The sequence below is a fragment of the Nuphar pumila genome, chromosome 5 (assembly GCF_984573655.1).
Source record: "Nuphar pumila chromosome 5, dmNupPumi1.hap1.1, whole genome shotgun sequence".
Taxonomy (NCBI): Eukaryota; Viridiplantae; Streptophyta; class Magnoliopsida; order Nymphaeales; family Nymphaeaceae; genus Nuphar; species Nuphar pumila.
This window is the reverse complement of record NC_143253.1, coordinates 26,993,509-27,012,348: the sequence shown is the minus strand read 5'-3', so window position 1 is coordinate 27,012,348 and position 18,840 is coordinate 26,993,509. Positions and strand designations below refer to the sequence as shown.

Genomic DNA, 18,840 nt, shown 5'->3' with positions numbered 1-18,840 from the left:
ATTATCGTGTCAATGGGTCGGGTATGATTCGATTGCAACCTATACCAGATCCTATATATAGGGTCGAAGAAAGGGTTTGATTAATTATTCGGGTCACACTTTTGAGGTCTAATTATACCAAGCTAAGTATAATTTATAAAATTTCATATCAGACTGGGTCAGACTTAAGTCCAGACTAAGATCTGCATTTTTTAATGTAATATGTATAAAAAAAAAACTAGTATGTTGCAGTGTCTAGTTCGGGTCCACCCTTGTAAGACCTGAACTAGACACAACAAGCCTTTAGTAGGTTCAATCTGATCCCCACCGGGTCTCAGACCTAGCACCTCCGAGTCCGATCTAGCCATCTAGGGATGAGCATACCTGGGCTCAAAGAAGTTCTGAGTTCTGACCCGTTGACACATGTCAAGGGGTCGGATGTTGGATAGGTTGAATATTATCCAACATCCGACCCAAAATAGTCAAATAGGATCCAATTATTAACCAGATCCGAACTCGATATTAGATTTTGTATTCGAATCCGAGTCCGATTCCTACTAAGATCTGAATCGAAAAACCTCAACCCTATAAGGTTTGATATGGGTTAGGCTGGGTCAAACCCGACCCATTGGCATCCTACGTAAGTGTCACAGGCTTATTGGAAGCACATGGTGATCCGACTAGGTCAGTGGTAGGGAATAAGACACAATCGGTTGCTTATTAGGGTTTCGTTTTTCTATTCGGTCCGTCTGTTTCTCTTCAGATAACCATCGCAGGGGAGAGCGGCGTCGTTGTTCCTGCGATTCTCAGAAGCAAAAGCAAACTCAGAGCAAATCTCGCCAGGTTAGCCTTCGCTTTCTGAAGTTGCATCCTGATTTTGTTCGATCGCCTCATCGATTTTAAATCCGTAGTTCGATCTTATCACAAATTAAGCTTTTTCACGGTTTGATTTCATGTTCAAGCCCTGAGATTGCCTCCTCTTTTCCCTTTCTGATTTTTTTGTATAAATTTTTTAATTTTGTTCTGATTTTCTTTGGCCTTCTTCTAACCCACTTCATTATCTGCAAATTTGGGGATTCGTGATTTCGTAAAAGGGAAAAAACCTTAATTTTCGGTATTTTTCGTCTTATTGGTAGTTTTCCCCTTTGGTTTCTGTTTGCAGATTCTGTTTGTTCGTTTCTTCATCAACCAAGCAGGATGGGTTCTCGTTTCTGGACGCAGGTGCGTTTCTATTATGACTTCTAAATTAACTCTAACCCTAACACTGACCCTGGGTTTCGTTTTTCGTTTTTATTTCTTGATATCTATCTTCATGGATGAGTTTTCATTTCGTATGGATCGTCGATTTGCCAGGGGAGCGATACCGAGGAAGAGGACAGTGAGACCGAGGAGGATATTGAAATCAGGGAGGATGGCGACACTGGCGGTGCCGCCGCTGGGAGCAAATACCTTGACACTGGTTTAAGCGATAGCGAGGATTCGGATGACCAGCGGCGGATTGTCCGCTCTGCCAAGGACAAGAGATTTGAGGAGATGCGGTCGACCGTTGAGCAGATGAGAAACGCCATGAAGATCAACGACTGGGTCAGCCTTCAGGACAGCTTCGACAAGATCAACAAGCAGCTCGAGAAGGTGATCCGCGTGACGGAATCTGAGAAGGCGCCGACTCTTTACATAAAAGCATTGGTCATGCTGGAGGACTTCCTGGCTGAGGCACTCGCCAACAAGGAAGCTAAGAAGAAGATGAGCAGCACCAACGCCAAGGCCTTGAACTCGATGAAGCAGAAGCTGAAGAAGAATAACAAGCAATTCGAGGACTTGATAGAGAAGTACAGGAGTAACCCTGAGAGCGATGAGGAAGGGGATAGAGATGTTGACGATGCAGAAGAAGATGAGGAGTCCGATGGAGAGTTTGAGGAGGACCCCACAAAGATTGCCACAGACTCGGAGAAGGACGGTGATGATGAAGAATATGGCGACGATGATGGTGGTTGGGAGAAGAAGAAGAATAAGAAAGATAAGTTGATCGATAAGCAATTTATGAAGGATCCAAGCGAAATTACATGGGAGAATGTTGATAAGAAGTTAAAGGAGATTGTGGCAGCCAGGGGGAGAAAGGGAACTGGTAGGATGGAACAGGTTGAGCAGCTAACCTTTCTCACCAGGGTTGCGAAAACCCCCGCTCATAAGCTTGAGATTCTGCTCAGTGTCATCTCTTCCCAATTTGATGTGAACCCAAGCCTTCTTGGGTACATGCCGATAAATGTGTGGAAGAAGTGCACGCAGAATATGCTCGTCGTTCTTGACATTCTCGAGCAGTATCCAAACATTGTAGTGGATGATTCAGTGGAGCCAGATGAGAATGAAACCCAGAAGGATGCCAATTACAAGGGAACAATTCGAATATGGGGAAATATAGTTGCATTTTTGGACAGGATGGATACTGAGTTTTTCAAGAGCTTGCAGAGCCTTGATCCTTACACCAAGGAGTACGTGGAGAGGCTTAGAGACGAGCCTTTATTCTTTGTTCTAGCTCAAAATGTGCAGGACTATTTGGAGCGGATTGGAGATACGAGGGCAGCTGCGAAGGTGGCATTGAGACGGGTGGAGCTGGTTTATTACAAGCCTCAGGAAGTTTATGATGCTATGAGGATGTTGGCAGAGGTGAGGGCTGACACTACTTCCTCTGCTTCTCCTGAAAATGGAGATAGTGATGCTGATGAGGATGGGAAGCCCGACGAAACCCAAGAAGAAATTAGAGGCCCTCCTGCTTTTGTTGTCACTCCAGAGCTTGTCCCACGGAGGCCAACTTTTCCTGAGAGTTGTAGGGCATTTATGGATATGTTGGTTTCTCTGATCTATAGGTTTGGTGATGAGCGTACAAAGGCTAGAGCATTGCTTTGTGATATCTACCACCATGCTATTTTGGATGAATTTTCGGTTGCTCGTGATCTGCTGCTGATGAGCCATTTGCAGGATAATGTTCAACACATGGATATCTCAACACAGATACTTTTCAACCGTGCAATGGCACAACTTGGTCTCTGTGCCTTTAGAGTGTCTCTCATTTCAGAGGCTCATAGTTGTCTTTCGGAACTCTATGCTGGTGGAAGGATCAAAGAGTTGCTTGCCCAAGGAGTTTCTCAAAGCCGTTATCATGAGAAGACTCCAGAGCAGGTATGTCCTTTGTCCTTTTTCTCTAGATTGTTACTTTGCAAGTTTTTATCCAAAATATTTATTTCCCACTTATTTAAGTTGTCCATTATCTCTGTTTTGCTATGTGTCAAAATTCCTTTTCTGTAGAATTTATCACCAGTGGTTAAGTTGCATAAACTGGAAGATGGTGTGCTTGTGATCATGATAGCTTATTTAGTTGTGTCATGGTGGGTAGCTGTATTAACTGGTGCTTACTTGGTTCATTTTATTTCTTTTACCCACTGACATTCCTTCTTTATTTAACTCCTTTAGTGTGTAATTCCTCCCAACTATTTGGTTGGATGGGACATGGAGGGGTACCTTGCAATCACTTCGTGCATATGAGGATGTGCAGGCATCCCCATAGTTGCCTTCTCTTATCAAATAATTTCTGAACCATTCATCCTCAATTGCATTACAAGAAAAATGTGAAATTATTTTGTGTGATATACTTATCAGCTGTGACTGTTGGAGGCAAAATCTGGAAGCTGTAGCATCAAGATTTGAAGGAATCCAATATAAGGTGGAAATGATAGTGGTATTAAGTGTCTCTTGGGAAGTGAGACAATATCAATGTCACAAATCTTTCTCTTGGGGTCTCTTGGTGAGGGAATCTCAATGACAAATCAAATCCTTTTATTTTTCTCAGGAAATTCTTGGGAAAATATTGGAAAATATAGAACACTTAAAAGTAAAAATATATAGCTAATATGAAAGAAAATATAAAACACTTAAAAAGTGGGTTTTGCTTTGTAAATATTCTGTTAATAGCCTAATATTTGCAACACAAGTGTTATTTTGAAAGTATCAAAGTTTTTATGTCATTATGTGGGTGTTTGAAAATATCATGATAAAATTGTGATATTTTCAAAATATTGGCAGTATTTGTGAGTGGTTAGTAGTTGGAGATGAGAATAAGAAGGCTTTAACAAATGGACTGCATATTAAATATATTTTGTTATCAACTTATTAAATCACTTCATTTAAGAGAATAACATCAAACATTAAGCTTGCATTCTTCTAAAGCAATAAAGGGAGTTTCAGCTTCACATTTAGTGTAGCATACTTCTATTTTTGGGGAAACATGATTGCAATTGTGAGTGGTTCATGGTTGGGGATGACAATAAGAACTCTTTAACAAATGGAGAGCATATTAAATATATTTTGTTGAAACTTATTAAATCACTACATTTAAGAGAATAATGTCAAGCATCATAACTCACATTCTTCTAAAACAATAAAGGGAGTTAGAACTTTTCATTTGATGGTAGCATCCTTCTATTTTTGGGAAACATGATCACAATTGCCAAGATTCACAAATCTAAGTTGTTGGAAAACATGCTTGCTCGTGAATGATAATTGTTGTTCTAAAAGGGCATGTTTGTTACAACCCCACGGGTTGGATGCCCCTTTCATGAGAGCTCTCTGTAGATTTGTTCCCATGGTTTGACCCTTCCTAGTAAAATGTGGCATGTAAACCAATGTCAAGGGCTTGGTCATCGCCTACCAGTCACCATAAGTCTGCCTCTCCCCCAAAGAATCCCAACATTAAATAAGGAGTTGAGGCTGTAAGATCGGGTCCTCGGTCATGCTTAAGTGTGAAACTAATTGTTTCAAACAAAAACCTGTGGAACCCACTAGTGCTTTCCTGCAGGGCATTCATTTCAGCCCTCATGGGTAAGAGGCTGATTTCATACAAAATGAGCCTCTTTCCCTTGTTTTGGCCTGTAACAAAAACACACTAAAGCTTCTGATGTTTACGTGTTTTGCTTCCTGCTTTCTATGCAAGCATCAACTCCAACCTGAAGTTTCTACTATCTGTGTGTTTTTTATGTTGTTTTCTGTATCCTATTTACTATATTTGCAAGTAATTTGGCTCACCTTTGTCATCTGCTACAAAGCTATTGAGTCTCCATTCCATATTTAGAAATTTTGATACCTTGGTCAATGCCATAATGAGATTTTACCCTTACCCTGCTCATTTCTCCTCCTTATCATTCCTTCATTGCCACTCGCCCTCTATTGGAAATAAAATCAGCTGTTTTTTCAGTTCATCAACCACCTTCCCTATGTTACTTTTTATTCTTTCTTGTCGCACACAATTTCTAGGTTGTCATTGGAGGACTTTGAGCAGATGTCTCAAAATTACCCTTTTGACTTTGCTGGTATCTTAGAGTATATTAGTTCAATAAGTATGGCCAATCTTTCAGAATGGTAAAGATGAGGATGGCTTCATCTTGGCTAATTGGCATCTATGTAAAATGTGTACTTCCAACAAGCCCCGTACTAGTGTTGTATTTGTACCTATGTCACATCGACACAGCTAAATGGCCCACGTACCCGTGTCAACACGGCCCGACATGGGGACGAGTACCAGGTGCAACACGGGTGGTTGCTGGGCTCAGAGAAGGGGCACCATACCTTCTATCCTCCTTTATCTTCTCTTTCGTCTTCTTCATCCAATCAACAGAGAGAGAGGCAGTGGGTACGGGTCCCCCTCCTCCTCGTTCTTCTTCATCGCATTGAGAAAGAAAGAGAGAGAGAGAGCAGCGACTTCTCGTTCTTCTTCATATCGAGTGAGAGAGACAGCAGCGACAACAGCGGCTCCTTCTCGTTCTTCTTCACATCGAGATCAAGAGAGAGAAGCGGTGGGAAGAGATCAAGTGAGAGAGAGCAGCCACAACGACTCCTCGTTCTTCTTCTTCACACACACACACACACACACACACATATATATATATATATATATATATATATATATATATATATATATATATATATATATATATAAGAGAGAGAGAGAGAGAGAGCAGTGGCTTCTCGTTCTTCTTCTTCACATCGAGATCGAGTGAGAGACAGCAGCAACAACAGTGGCTCCTTCTTCTCGTTCTTCACATCGAGATCAAGAGAGATCAAGAGAGAGAGAGAGAGAAAGAGAGAGAGATTGAGTGAGAGAGAGCAGCCACAACGGCTCCTTCTTGTTCTTCTTCTTCACACACACACACACACACACACACACATATATATATATATATATATATATATATATATAGAGAGAGAGAGAGAGAGAGAGAGAGAGGTTTTAAAACCCGTGACTCGGAACTCGACTCGTTCTTTATTGACTCGTGACTCGGCGGGTCAACTCGGTGACTCGGACCGGGTTTTGTTAACTTTTGATTTTAAAAGAAAAACAATATATAATTTGTATCAAACCATGTTTTTCAGTAAACATATAATCTAAAGAGTTGACAATAAAAAATTGCAAGTTCAGAGTAGAAAAAGTACAAACTTCTTCATAACAAGGTCACATGGAAAGATCAAGTTACATGAAGAAACTTCTTCATAACAAGCATGTCTTTGGTATTCAATGAAGGCCCCATGTAACTGACTCTAGAAACATACTTAAACTCAAATTTCTAAATAGAATGGTTTAGGAATTTCAGCTAAACTTCTCCAGAAGACACCCTAGCTTTTGTTAGCTTTCCTTTGATCCTTTCTAGTGATCTCACCTCATTGAGAACAGCAACACATCATCTTGCATAACAAGCCAGATTGAATTAGTTGCAACAAGGTAAAACAACAATAAGAGAATGAATCACCAGAAGAAATTCCAATTATGACCAAGGGAAATGATGTCACATGGATACATGTACAAGCATACTGTACAAGATCAGCACAACTGGTATGATATGGGTGTTTCTGTCAAAAAATAAGGATGACAGGGTACATATTGTTATGCACAGGTGTGATACAGACTTTGTACAAAAATGATACAGACTTTGTTTCATAATATGTGTTCATAAAACAACACTCAAAGGCACCCAACACCAGAACATGAAGTACAAGCACCGATACGTGTATGCTTCACTTTTTTGTTAGATCTTTGAATAATTTTTTTTGCCAATATGTTTAATCAACACATAAAGATTAATAGATTATTGTATCTTTGAACTGGTTTGTCTTGTAATTTATTATTTATTATTAAACTGTTATTTTAAAATACCCAAAAAATCAAATTTCAAATATCCTAGAACTCGGCCGAGTCAAGGCAAGCCGAGTTTACCCTGCTGGGTTGACTCGCTGGAGGGCCGAGCCGAGCCGAGTCACCGAGTTGACTCGGCGAGTTTTAAAACCACGATATATATATATATATATATATATATATATATATATATATATATATATATATATATATATATATATAGAGAGAGAGAGAGAGAGAGAGAGAGAGAGAGAGAGAGAGAGAGAGAGAGAGAGAGAGAGAGAGAGAGAGAGAGAGAGAGAGAGGTACTCCCTTCCCTTAAAAATAAAAATTCAATTACCGCCTTGTTTAAAAAAAATCATTTTACCCCTTATAAAAAAGAAAAAACACAAACATTCCCTTTGAAACATTTTTAAATAAAACAAACATCCCCCATCCCCCCCACCACTACCACACACACACACATATAGCCGTATTCACAGTTTTCGAACTTGCCATGTCGTATCCTCTGTGCCTGTACCCACCCATGTGACATAGATCTGTACCAATATTAGGTACTTCTGGGTGCGGGTCATGTAGGTTTTGAACTTAACTCTACTCATTTTATCCATCCTATGATTCAACTAGTGTGTTGCCTAGACTCGACATCAAAAGCGTATTCGTTGATCATTATTTGTTAGTTAATTGCATAAACTTGTCATGCTTTAGACTTTTAGTTTGTAATTGATAATCTATTATAACTTCATGTATTGTGCATATTGTAAAATGTAACATAATTGTGCATTTTTTAATGTGCGTTGCGTATATATACATCCTTCCAGAAAATTATGTCATTCCCTTTGTACCCCCATCGTACCCATAGTCACCAATATCGTTCTCAGCAGGGTTTTCCTCCAAAGTTCTTTTGAATTTCTTTTTCCTCGGAAAAATCTTAGGAAAATATTAGAACTTTTATAAATTGAAAAGGTATCAAAATTAATAAAAAAATACAAAACAATGTTGTGAAAAGTGTTGAGGGTGTAACAAAGCGCTCCACCAAAATATGAAGCGAGGCATAAGCCTCAAAAATATATTTTTAAAAACTTAAAAAAACTTTAAAAGTGATCTAAAAATGCAAATAAATAAAAGAAATGCTTTATTGCTGAAGCAACAACCAATAAGAAATAGGAAATCTCAAATAAATACCAAAAAATAGTAAAACATTATTTTCATGCATGCTTTTTTCTAAAATTGGCTTTATTAAACTACTAAAATCACACATAATAGTGTTAATATATATATATATATATATATATATATATTTAATTGTCATTTTTTGTATTGCCCAATAGGGGCATTTTAGTCTTTTTACACTTTTGTAATTAGAACTGTCTACTAGGGACAGTTTTGACTTTTGTATTTTTTCTTTTTTTCTTTTTTTCTTTTCTTTTATTTGTTTGACCAAGGGCTCTATGGTCTTTAACCATAGAGTCATTGGGAGCATCCCCAACAGTCGTAAATATGGTTTATAAATCTCTAATTTTGGCAGATCCAAAAGCACAAATCGGCCCCCAAATCGCTCTCATGAGTCCTAGGGTGCATGGATACCTCTCTAATGGTTTATAGTTTTATACACAAATGAGGGAGTCGGTCCTCAAGAGGTTTTTGACACTCAAAACTAAAAAATTATGATTGAGCTCCTTTTTTAGTGTGCCGACCCTGTATCATACGATACACTATAGGGTCCGGATATGGTGATAAATAATCAGACTCGATTAAGACCCAAGTCCAGACTTGAAGGTCCGATTAACACATGGACCTGGGTATAGTTTGTGAATTTTTATACCAGACCTGGACTCGTCCCCACCTGAGTTGCTATTAAGAACTGCAATTTTTCAATGTAAATATGATAAAAAAATGGTTTTACCGGGTATGGTCCGGGTCTGGTTCATGTAGTTCTTGTCGGGTTCGGTTATGGGTTTTCTTATTGTGGATCCGAATAGGCCCGGGCCCGATACCATACCTGCTATGTCACAGGGATTCGGCTAGCAGGGTGCCGCACACACGTCAACGCGACTCGACGCGGGAGCGGGTGCGGCACCGGGTGCGGTCAACCCGATCCTGGGTGCGTTGACCGCACCCTGGATCATTTAGGTCCATTTTTTTTGGATTTTTTTTTTAAAATTGCCCTATGAAATGGGCTGCGGATTTTTTTTAAAAAAAAATTCTGCTGACAGCTGCTGCTGCTCCTGCCTTTTCAATCTTGCGTAAAGGATTTTCTCTCTCCATAATAAGTGATAATGATGGTGGTAGCCTTGATCCTTCTTTTTCGTAAAGGATTTTCTCTCTCCATAATAAATGATATAATGATGGTGGTAGCCTTCCTTTTTTTCGTAAAGGATTTTCTCTCTCCATAATAAATGATAATAATGGTGGTAGCCTTGCTGGCTATTAGCATTCACTGTTCTCCTGACGAGGGGAGATAATTTTCATGTTGCCAGGGCCTACTGCTGCACCATTTGCATTATAGTTCCATGTCTTTTTGGACCTTTGGGTGTTCATGGTTCTTACCTCATCTGATATGTCAGTCAGGCGCCTGGGAATCTGGAGTCTGGCGGTCACCTTTCTTCTTGTTTTTCACTTTGACTTGTCGCCCTTTTTCCTTTTTGTTGGTAATGATCTCAAGTTTTTTCCTCATAAAAGTATGTCAAGCTTCCCTCTGATGACAACTGTTTTGTTGCTTCTTAAATATATGGAGCGAATCCAATCCATTTTCCTGACGAGATGGGTGCGCTATCGTGCAGTTGTATATAAAATGAAATTTGAAAAAACCCGCGTCGGGGGAAGCCCGGACCCCCTTATATATATTTACATTTTTGCCCCTGCCGCACCCCCGCACCCGGGTTTTTTGGAAGTGCCGAATCCCCGCACCCGCACCCATGTGACATAGCATACCTGAAATCGGGTCCAAGTCTGGTTCCACCTAGGTCCAAACCAAACCCGATCCTTTGACAACCCTAATAAGAATGAATGCAACTCAACCAATGAACTAAATTTAAGAGTATTCTCCAACTGATAAGAATTGAGATGGAGATAACAGAGGATGTTAGATGGCAAAGTCAGTGATCAAATGGATGGCTGGACAAACACAGAAAAGTTGAGAGAGAGAGAGAGAGTTTACAGTCTGGTTTGAGGTAGACCAACCTACACAATTGTCATTCGATACCAAAAAACACCATTACAATTGGGGCTTTTTTTTATTAAGTCTGCTACAATTGGATCAATCCCTAACTCCCTATCCCACCCATAAAATCCACAATATCGAAGACCGACACCCACTTACACATTCCCAAGTTCCAAACTAAGTTCTGACTGATTCTTGATATCAACCAGTTGCTATCATACTTACAAGATGACCTCTCCAACATTCATTAGGGTGATAACAGAGCTTACTTGGAAGAGGGAGAACCCACTGGAGCTTACTTGCTTCCTTTAAACACAAAACCTAGGGTGATAACAAGTAAGCTCTGTTATCAGCCTCTCCAACATTCATTAGGGTGATAACAGAGCTTGCTTGGAAGAGGGAGAACCCACTGGAGCTTACTTGCCTCCTTTAAACACAAAACCTAAGGTGATAACAAGCACTTTCTTCCGTTGGAGTGAAGAAACAGATCTTTAGGGACACCTCTCTCTCTCTCTTCTTTTGTGTGTTGGATTTGGGAGGGGGGGGGATTTTGTTGTAACATTTAGGAATCCCATGTCATTTAGTAAACATGTATTTCATAGAAGCATGACAGATTATTCTTTTGCACAACTTATGGCCAACTATACAAGAGGGTAAGGAAAAGGGTTAGGTTTGAGACTGTGATCCACCAAGAACATCAGTAGGCATATGATAAATAAAGTTATACAAAAATCATTACACTAATATTTTTTTGGTGCCTTAATATATGTGTAAGGGGCCTGGTGACTTCCATGAGATTATATTCTTTTTCTCAGCAATTCTGTTTTGTTTGGGGGTCTAGTTACGAGATGTTTGTGACTCAATTATATTATTCTATGCCAAAACAATAGGAAATGCTCCCTGGTTGTTAAATGTCAGTACCTTGATTTTGTCATGAAATTGGGTCTGTATTATCTATGATAAAAGCAAATAACTTCATATGCTTCAAAAAATTTAGAAAAATTATTGTCTCAGTGGTGAGGTCATGGTATCCATATCATTACCTCTTTTTTTGGCCAAATCCATTTTTGGTTTTGCTTCCTCCTATTGTCTTGTCAAGCTTGCTTGACTCAACCGGTTTCCCGCATCCTGGTCTCACACTTCATTGGCCATATCCCTAGGGGTGTCAACGGGTTGGATCTGGTTTGGACCCAAGTGATTTCAATCTCGGATCTGACTAAAGGTGCGGGTACTGAGTTTGGAATTGGGTCTGATCGGGTTTTCTATACATAAAACCATACCCAGGCCCTATAAGAATTACATGAACCAGACCTGGTTCATACCCTATAAAATAAATTTTTTTATATTTTTTACATTGGAAAATCACACGTCTTAATCTATGTCACACGGACTCTTCTAACAGGGCACAACACCTGCGTCGCACCCCCACCCAGGCGGGTGTGACACTTGGACACAGCTTCCTTTGTGTTAGGTGAAGTCAACCACACTGAGGTCCATTTCTATCCAAAAGTAGATTCAGTTAACCCCTATGTCACATGGGTGCGGGTGCGACACGGGTGCGGTGCAATTTTAAAAATTTTGATACGGGGACTCGGCTATATATATATATCCAGTGTGTGCATATATCTATATAAATTTTGGACACTGGGACTCGGCTCGTGACTCTTCCGAGTTGTCTCAGATCCTGAACTAACCGAGTTAAAATAGTAGTTTATCTGGGTTAGAACCTAACTCGGCTGAGTTTATCATTGACTCGGCCGAGTCTTAAGCTACCATGGGAATAAAACATCATCAAGGTATTAATTAAAAGCATTAACTAAAAGCATGTTCTGGTAAATGCATTAAACATCTTTTGCAGTTTTGCTAAAATTCATAACATTAATTAAAAGCATTAAAAGCTTTTAATTTTTCAAAGCTAGATTTGAAAAAGAGAGAGAGAGAGATCTCGGTGGATGAGAAAGTGTTGCTACTCGTGGATGAGAATTTATTAGCTTTTATAAGAGTGAGAACTGGGTGGATGAAAAGTGTTGGTACTCGTGGATGAAAATTTATTAGCTTTTAAGATTGAGAGAGAGAATTAAATGATAATATTTAAGAATATTTTTTTTTCTGGGGCTTATGTTTGAGACTCATGCTATATATATATATTTTTAAAATATATAAAAAGGTCATTTTTTTGTTTTTTGCCCTAAAAATGGACATTTTTGGACTCAGTCAATGTTGACCGAGTCCAAAACAAGGACGGACTCGGCCTCGTCTCGTTGACCGAGTCCGAGGCCGCACCCATGTCGGGGCGTGTCGACTCGGGTGCGGCGCCTCCCTAGCCGAGTCCGTGTGACATAGGTTAACCCTAATCAAGTCCATTTTTATCTGTATTATATATATAAATACATAAATGCACACAATTACACGTAGTGTTAACTTAAAACTGTTAAAATTATATATATATATATATATATATATATATATATATATATATATATATATATATATATATATATATATATATATATATATATATATATATATATATATATATATGCTCCCCGCACCCCCGCACCCAAGTTTTTTTAAAGCGCCGCATCCGCACCTATGTGACATAGGTCTTAATCGAAACTCGTGTCGGGCCCATGTTTGGTATGAAATTTCACAAACCATACCCAGCTCAATATACTAATTGGACCCTTTAAGTCTGACCGGCTTCTAATCGGACCTCATTCTTTATCACCAAACACTGACCCTATAGGGTTTAGTATGGGTCAGGTTTGTGTCAGACCTATCACCTGTGACCCATTGTTACCCCTAATAGTCACCAAAGGCTGAGTTGTAACATAGGGTTGCAATGATAAGTTAAAATCAGTGGCCATAGTAACGGCCCCACATTATGGAATAAAATCTTTGAAATATTTTTTTCCCTGTAGATGAGCCTAATTTGATAATTATTTTTTTTTCTTAAATGTCATAAAAATATCTTTATGGTGTTCCTCTGCCTCCATTCGTGTATTGTGGTATTAATGGTTGGACTTTCATTCAGGAAAAGCTCGAGAGGAGAAGACAGATGCCCTACCACATGCACATAAATCTTGAACTGCTAGAAGCTGTTCATTTGATATGTGCCATGCTTTTGGAGGTACCGAACATGGCTGCCAATACACATGATGCAAAACGCAAAGTCATCAGCAAGACATTCCGGCGTTTGTTGGAAGTCAGTGAGCGGCAGACTTTTACTGGTCCGCCAGAGAACGTTCGTGATCATATCATGGCTGCAACAAGAGCATTGAGCAAGGGAGACTTCCAGAAAGCTTTCCAAGTTATTGAGTCTCTTGATGCGTGGAAGCTGCTGCATGGCAAAGATAAGGTGCTTGAGATGATAAGGTCTAAGATCAAGGAAGAGGCTTTGAGGACATACTTGTTCACCTACTCGTCTTGCTATGACTCTTTGAGCCTAGACCAGCTTGCTGCAATGTTTGACCTTGCTGAATCAAATGTCCACAGCATTGTCAGCAAGATGATGGTTGTGGAAGAACTTCATGCAAGTTGGGATCAGCCAACTAGGTGCATAGCCTTCCACAATGTTGAGCACACACGACTCCAAGCTCTGGCCTTCCAATATGCAGAGAAACTGACAGTTCTTGTTGACAGTAATGAAAGGGCCTATGAAGCCAGGACAGGTGGAGGGCTGGATGGGCTTCCTATTAGACGGAGAGAGGGCCAAGATTATGCCGGTGCGGCTTCTGGGAAATGGCAGGCCGATTTTTCTGCACAGGGAAGGCAGACAGGTTACAGTGGTCGTTCCGGTTATGGAAGCACAGGTGGAAGAGCGGCTTCTTCTGGAGGGGCATTTTCTAAGGATCGGGCTGGTCAGGGAGGCCGTGGAGCAGGTGGATATTCCACTGGTTACCAAAGCACCCGCTATCAGGATGCATACAGCAATGTTGGAAGGACTCCTTATCAGTCTGGTTCAGCTGCTAAGGGATCACAGTTAGACAATTCAGCTCGCATGGTCAGTTTTGCGAAGGTAGGCCGTGTTTGAAGAGGAAAATCTATCTATTTTTGGAGACCTTTTGTTTTTTCGCTTTTCTTTTCTTTTGTTACTTTGAGAAGCTAAGCTGTTTGGTTTAGATCACAGATACTGTGATAGTTATTAGTTGAACTTGGATATTCTAATGTCAGATTGTATGCTGTTCATTATCTTTATATTTTACTGTGAGTTGATTGGAATGTGGATATCTTGAATGTGTGACCATGTTGGTAAAGTCCGGTTGAATGGGTTGGGCTTGGGCGCCTTAAACACTGGATAGGAGGGTGCATCTCATAGAGTGATAATTTTCTCTTGCATCTCTATGATTCTCCATGCATGCTTTTCTACTCTTGGATGCTTTTGTTCCGTATGCATCTTTACAAGTTGCAGTGTACATTTTCATGTCTTAGGTAAGTTTTAAAATAGTTGTGTAGATTGTCTGCATTAAGTTATAAATAGAGGATTTTTTTTTTTTTTTTTTTCAATCAACACAATAAAATGAGTACTAGGATTTCTTTCCCGAAAAAGGAACTAGGATTAACCAATTTTGGTTCTAGAATAGCCTTCCGTAGGTTGGTAACGAGGCTGATCATATCAAGATGTTAGTCTAGTGCAACCCTTCTCTAAACTTGTTTGGCGTACAAATCATGACCAACTACACTTTGCTTCTTGATGTACTTTTGGTATTGTTTGTGTTTGTTTTTTGTTGGTATAACAGAAATGATCCACTGGTGTTTGCATCATGACCACGTGTGAATCTTCCGCTTGTTATATTCTCCTATTCCATTCTGAACGAAGTTCATTAAGAAACATGACTATAAATTGCGTGAGTTTTAGGCTTGTTGCCCTGATCTGATCAATTCTGATTGAAGCAAATGAAACGGGCCTTGTGCTCAATCATAAAATCGCTTCTTGAATTTATATTACTGATTTCATGATGCATGTTATACGTTCGATGGCCAAGAAACAGTTCTTTCATGTAACATAATAGAGCACTGTGGCTGCCTCGCTAAACATTCTGTTAAGGCTTAAAGTATCTAGCTGCTAGTGACCGAGTTGAATTCTTAACGATTGTTCGAGGCAAATTTGTTTTAGGATTCCTGAATTTCTTCAAGGGACCTTCCTTTGGTTTTTGGTACCAGCTTTATCACAAACAGGATGTACCTGCTAATTGTTCAATAAACTTACATTCCATTAGCCTCAAGAAGGTATTCAGTTAATCATGGCTGAGGAATTATCAGCAGAAATGTGCAGGTGGGCCAATTTGAGAAACTTGAATGCTGATGCGTATTTCTGTTGTGGTCATTACTTTACCTGCTGGTCTCCCGCATATGAGAAAGTTGAAAGTGTAGGAAACAATCAAGGATGCAGGCCAATTTGCTAGGGCCGCAAAGCTTCCAGCCATGCCCTTTAAATTCAAAGAGAGAGAGAGAGAGCAAAGCAACCCTACAAATATTGCTGTACTATTTTTGAAATGTATTTTAAAGATGTATTTTGATGAGAATTATTTGTGAAAGTTAACTATCAAATTATAAAAACTAACTCTCACTAGTATGAGAACCAGGTCGAACTCAAGGAACGGTCTTTGATAAACTTTGTATTCTAATCAATGTTATGCTTATTGCCTTAAAAGAAAATTAAAAGTAATTAAAATTCAACAATCAAATGTTTAAGAGCTTATCACAACCCAATCAAACTGAAATAAAATTAATTATAAGTTTTGAATGTAGCAAAAAAAATCTTAATTAACTAAAAATAAAAAAAAATAAAAAATGAAGCTTTCACCTTTTATCCTTCAATGAAGATTCAAATTCTTTTTCAATCAGCACACTCCACTCAGCAAATGGCCTTCACCTGCTAAACACTAAAAAAAAAACATGAAAATGCAAAATTCTATACTAATGGGGTTAGCACACGAAATTACAATTCTGTCATTCACATTCCAGAATTTAATTTTCTGTCAAAACAGGTTTCTGTAATTTAAAAGAACATGATATTAATCGAATTTGGATCTTTCTGAAAATTTGCAGAGCTGATCCTAACACAGGTAGAAAGAGAATCCAACTTTCAGAATTGAAAAATTTAGTGTGAAACTCCAGTTACAACTATTGAACAGTAACTAAGAAAAACAGAAAATCTACTGTCAATTATCTGATAACTTCTTGTATCCGATTGTTTCAGTATAACAAACTGAATTGGAAATGGATGAAAATTTCAAAACTGAAACTAGACTCATCCAAGAATCCAATCCATTTTACAGATTCAAATTTGGAGTTCAGAATCTTCAAATAATTTAAAAATAAAATGCAGAAAAATAACAGAAAACTACAAAATAGTAATTACGAGATTTCTGGATAGGTCACCGAAAAAGTTTATGATAGGCCATGAAATAGAATCCGATCTTGTTGAATTTTTGCAGAGAGAAGGTAGATTTAAGCAAGAAACAAATCCAATTTACAGATCTCAATTTGAATTTCAGAAACTCGATTTATGCTAAAAACAAAATGAAGCAGAAAATGAGAAAAACAGAATTCCAGAATTATCGATTTTCACACTTTAATTCATTGAATTGGATCAAAGAATGAATAAATTGAAATTCAATGAATGAAATATAAGATCTAATCTATCTAATTATAGAATTCAAATCAAGAAACAAACATTAAATTACAGAAATTAGATTTACAATTTGTGGAATGAGATCATCACATCTACAGTTGGATTTACACCAATTGAGCACGAATCTTCATTCTTTTTTTTTGTGTTTTTGCTAAAAATTGAAAAGAAAGATAAAATCAAACATGGATCAATTGATTTGATCTGATCTAAAAGAAAAATAAAACAAAAACAATACTGAAATTGAATCTAACTAGAAGATCCAATCGATCGATTGGAATTGGACTTGCACCAATTTCAAGAATGTCGATCAAGCTTCTTCTCTTAGAATTTTTATGATTTTCGATTAGAGGAAATGAATAAGAATTAATAAAGAACAAAAAATTACAACAATTGAATTGATCAAAACAAAAGAAAATGAAAAGAAGAAAAACAAAAGAACATGCAAATGCATGCAATAGAGAAGAAGAACTCACCAGATGGACGATCCGGCAATTTCGATTGCTTTGATTGAGGAGAAAGTGATCTCCACCTCTCTTGATGTGCAACACTACCTTCCGATCAGACCTCCATGCTCAGATCTTAAGTGAGAAAGGAAGAAGAAAAGAAGAAGAAGAGGAAAAAGATGAAAAAGAATTGCATGGAAAAAAAGAGGAGAAGGCTAGGCGTGGAATGGTATGGAGACCCCTTTCACGCCCCCCCGGGGCTTATTTATAGCCAAAAAATAAACTTTACAAATTAGCTACAAAAATTCTCTAAAAATTACAAAATACTACCTAGCTAAAATAGACTTTGTAAAAACAAGGTAGTGCCTTTCTAAAAGGAGTTTTTTAGCAGCTTATGAATTGGATTTGGATCAAATATTTTTGCAAATCACATTTGCATTGGATTCAAGATCCAATCAATGTGATTTGGACTGGATTGAGATTTGATTCATCTCGAAATTCGATCCAAAACCATAAAATGATTATAATTTTTTCGTTTTAACTCTGAATCACACAAAATTTGAATCGTAGCTCCGTGATATATGAAACATCATAAACATGGAATGTAAAACAATAAAGGATACATAAATGCATGCATTTTATGATAATCATGAATGCATTATCAAATATCTCCTTAATAGATGAGAGGTTGGTATGCCGTTACCAATATGCCTTTAAAGTTTATTCATGGTGCCAACTATTTCAAGAATTTAGGGTTCTATTTTGCAAGCAACACGCAAGTCAAAGAAAGGTATTCTTGATTTGTATCACATATTTGTGTTGCATAGGGACACATACGCAGGCATGTAAGCAAACATTGAAGTTTTAAAGGGGCTTCATTTAGGACCTGGTTGATGGTGGCATCCAAGTAAAATTATCCAGTTTTAAATAGGCTAGAAGCTTCTTAGATACCTTGAAGACAAAAGATGCTCCAGCTACAAGCAAACCTAAACATGTTCTTGCAGCAAAAATATGAATGTTGGTGTGTGAAGATCTGTGTTGTAACACTATTTCAATATCCAGTCAAGTGCAAACTGTGTTGCTTATTACAAACAAGGGTTTTCTTCCTGATCTATCCAATAGAATAGCTCCGTACAGAGTATGATGGTTGACATACATTATCACAAAATCAAGAAATAATTACAAATGAGATGGTGTGTTGTAATTCTAATTAAGAAAGAAGAGTACGATGACTATGATAGTGAAGACATTAACAAAATGAACTGTGAATTTGATATCTAAGAGATGTTTATGTTTTTATTCAAGTTTCATTGGGCTGCTTAACAATCTTCATAGATAAAAATGTCAAAAAATGATCGTACTGTACAAAAAAAATGATGCATTTTAAAAAATGCCCCATAATTTACCAAATCTGTCGAATGTAAAATATTGCAGGTTCCTA

The 18,840-nt window shown here is 38.2% G+C and overlaps 1 protein-coding gene across 1 annotated transcript; it reads left to right on the top strand.

Moving 5' to 3' along the window:
* Positions 1-647: 647 nt before the first annotated feature.
* Positions 648-14,540, top strand: LOC149837209 (eukaryotic translation initiation factor 3 subunit C-like). Its single transcript, XM_090005894.1, has 4 exons — positions 648-822; positions 1,142-1,200; positions 1,333-3,156; positions 13,354-14,540. The coding sequence occupies exons 2-4, from the start codon at positions 1,177-1,179 to the stop codon at positions 14,350-14,352; spliced, it is 2,847 nt and encodes a 948-aa protein (XP_089862020.1). The 5' UTR covers positions 648-822; positions 1,142-1,176; the 3' UTR covers positions 14,353-14,540.
* The last annotated feature ends 4,300 nt before the right edge of the window (positions 14,541-18,840 follow it).